The sequence below is a fragment of the Elephantulus edwardii genome, unplaced genomic scaffold (assembly GCF_000299155.1).
Source record: "Elephantulus edwardii isolate Elephantulus edwardi_28Jun2011 unplaced genomic scaffold, EleEdw1.0 scaffold00129, whole genome shotgun sequence".
In the NCBI taxonomy this organism is placed as follows: Eukaryota; Metazoa; Chordata; class Mammalia; order Macroscelidea; family Macroscelididae; genus Elephantulus; species Elephantulus edwardii.
The window spans coordinates 5,465,235-5,468,287 of NW_006399879.1; the positions used below are offsets into that span (position 1 = coordinate 5,465,235).

Sequence of the window (3,053 nt, forward strand, 5' to 3'; positions counted from 1 at the left end):
CCCCTTTCCGCACGCCACGCCCCCGTGCTCCCTGCATACCACGCCCCTTTCCGCACGCCACGCCCCTTCCCGTGCGCCACGCCCCTTCCGGCATGCAATGCCCCCTGTGCTCCCGCCGCCACCTCTGAGCACACCCCGCCTCCTGCCACCACGCCCTCCTGCCCGTGGCTCTGTGGCAGTGCAGCCAGTGGGTCCATGCCATCAAGTTACTGAGACTCACAGCGACCCTGTCCTGTGCCTCCTCCTCATCTCTGACATTCTTGATCTCATTGATACATCGGTGTGCCCATTCATCTTCCTGTTAGGTGCCTTCGAGTACAACTCATAGCTGGAGACCCTACGAACGACGTATTTGCACCTCGTCTGCCTGTGCCGTTCTCATCCCTGCCACACTAGAGGCCACTGCTGCAGTCCATCTTGTCGAGGACTTGCTAAATAAGTGTGCTCATCTGGAGTTTAAATTTAACAACTAAAAATCAGGAGACATATTGCTCCGGGGAAGTCTGCAGTCAAGGACCTCTTTAAATTCTTGAGGGGTAAGGATGTCAGTTTGGGGACTAAGGTGCGTCTGATTCAGGCCATGGTCTTTCTGATCATTTGCTGAGAGCTGGACAATTAATAAAGATGACAGAAGAAGAATTGACGCACAAGTGACAGCTGAGCAGCAGGCAGTCAGCAAGGCCCCCAACCACGGCCTGAGCCAGGGCAGCTACTTGGCGCTGGGTCCCCCGCATCTGGGATGTCTTGATCCTTTCGGATCTGGCTAGGGACAGGCCTTGGCCATTCCCTAGAGATGGCTGTCTGAAAGCAAGTCTAATGGAGCAGATGACAAAGGTCCCTCCTGTGTCCATGCCCCTTGCCCCATCACTTTATATTCTCTCCCGTGAAGGAGAGCATCTGTTTCCCCCAGCCAGAATCTGGCTGGCCTTGGTCAGTCGTGCCACTGACGTGGAAGTGACTGTATGTGCCATTTCTGAGGCTGGATCCTCAGCGGCACTGGGGCTTCCACAGCGCTCTGGGTTGTTAGGTGCCATTGGGTCAAGTATAACTCCTAGCAACTCTGTGATCACCAGATCTAAACCCTGTCCTATCCTGCCCCTACCTCACAGTCCTGACACCCTTGCACCCACTGCCTCAGTCACTGAATTCATTTTGATGAGGGTCTTCCTCTCTTTCACTAACTCTCCACCTTTCTGAGCCTCTCCAAGGCTAGCAATGTGCCCACAGTATGTGAGATGAAGCTTCTCCATCTTTCCCTGCAAGGAGCACTCTGGCCCTACATTTTCCAAGACGTCCTGTTGGTCTTTTTGGCACTCATCGGGTGGTTACCATCAGGTGCTGGAATCAGAGTGCAGGTGGTGTGGAGGCACTTGCATCTGATCCCCATTAACTGCGCCAGGGAGGAAAGTCTCCATCCAAAACATCCACAGCACAAAAATTGATTCCTGAGAGGTTAATGTGGTATTGTGGTGAACTATTCAAAATGGCTTTCCTAGCCTTTGAGTTTGACTTTGTCATATGGATGGACAGGATCATGAAAATATGGCATGTTGGTCCATCCTCAGAGGACTGCCTAATCTCACTGTTAAATTGAGCTCATTCTGGCGAGCTCTGGTGGCCTAGAGGCAAGAAGCTGCACTGCAATCCCAGAGGTATGTGGTTCAAATCCACCAGATGCCCTGCTGAAGAAGGAGGGACAATCTCCTCCTGTACCAGTCAGATCCTATAGTATCATATAAACATAACTTTCACGTGATTGGCAAACAAACAAAAAATCTTGTGACTCGCTTTATGCTCATTGTCCATTTGTCATAATCTGGAGCCAAATGTGTAATCTCTTTTTAAGTTTACATCTTGAGTAAAAACAAGGAAAAGGCAGAGTGTCTGGAGGCCCCAGCCCAGCCATGCATGAGCCCAGCACCGCAGGTTCCTGGGTGGAACCTTCAGCTTTCCTGACGACCTCCCCTCAGTCCTCACACCCTTCCACCTTAGCCTAGGGAAGAGGGGGTCTCCTGGAGCGGGCACTGCGGCCCCCAGCTCTGGGCCCCACGGCCGGCCGCTCTGTCTCGCTCCAGGTTGGAGGAGAAGAAGAGACCGACGACGGCCCCAGGCTCCCAGGACGAGCGCGTGCTGGAGCTGCGGCGCCGCATCGCCGAGAGGACCGCCGAGCGCCGGAGGCAGGTGGCTGCGTTGCGCGCCCTGGCGCCTCGGGCCGCGCGCCCCAGACTGCGGGTGAGCAGAGCGCAGGGGCGCTGCGGGGCGGGGAGCGCGAGGTGGCGAGTGGGGTGCAGGGCCAGGCGGGATGCTGGGTGCCGGGGTGAGGAGTGCTGGGTGGGGTGAGCAGGTGGGAGGACGCGGAAGGTGTGCAGGCAGTGGGGACCCCGGGGAGGGACAGGCGGGCGGCGAGGACCCCAGGGAGGGGCGGACGGGCAGACCTGAGTGAGGGTGGCTCTGAGTCCCTGGAAAGGCAGGTAGGGGACCCGGGGGAGGGGCGGCGGTCACTGGAGACCCGGATGAGGGGTAGGCGGACGATGGGGACCTAGGGGAGAGGAGGCAGTCAATGTGACCCCGGGGGAGGGGTGGCAGACGGTGGACACCCGGAAAGGGTCCGCCGAGTTGGTGGAGCGCGTGGCATGAAGTGGCAACCCGGGAGAGCGGTGGCGGGCGTTGGACATCCGGGGGAGAACCCGCCCCAGTCGGTGGAGTGAGCGGTGATCGTCCCCCCAGGAGAAGCTGGAAGCGCAGCAGTGGAGGGAGCTGGCGATGAGCCGCCAGCAGAGGCTGCGGGCCTTGCAGCAAGAGCAGCGCCTGGAGACCATCTGACGCTGAGCCGGGACTGCGCCCACCACCCCCGAATAAAGCTACAGCGGGCTTGCAGCCCCCAACCTGTGCGCCTGTCTGTCCTCCCTCCCGCCCCACACGCTGCGCGCCACGCCCCTTTCCGCACGCCGCGCCCCTTCCCGTGCTCCCTGCATACCACGCCCCTTTCCGCACGCCACGCCCCCGTGCTCCCTGCATACCACGCCCCTTTCCGCACGCCACGCCCCTTCCCG

The 3,053-nt window shown here is 59.0% G+C and overlaps 1 protein-coding gene across 1 annotated transcript in view; it reads left to right on the top strand.

Annotated features, from left to right (window-relative positions):
• LOC102873821 (plectin-like) overlaps positions 1–2,823 on the top strand; it is a 43,587-nt gene extending 40,764 nt beyond the window's left edge. Inside the window, exons 14-15 of the mRNA XM_006893655.1 lie at positions 2,076–2,232; positions 2,728–2,823. Coding sequence (XP_006893717.1) covers positions 2,076–2,232; positions 2,728–2,823 — 253 coding nt within the window. The remainder of the gene's footprint in view (positions 1–2,075; positions 2,233–2,727) is intronic.
• Positions 2,824–3,053: the final 230 nt, after the last annotated feature.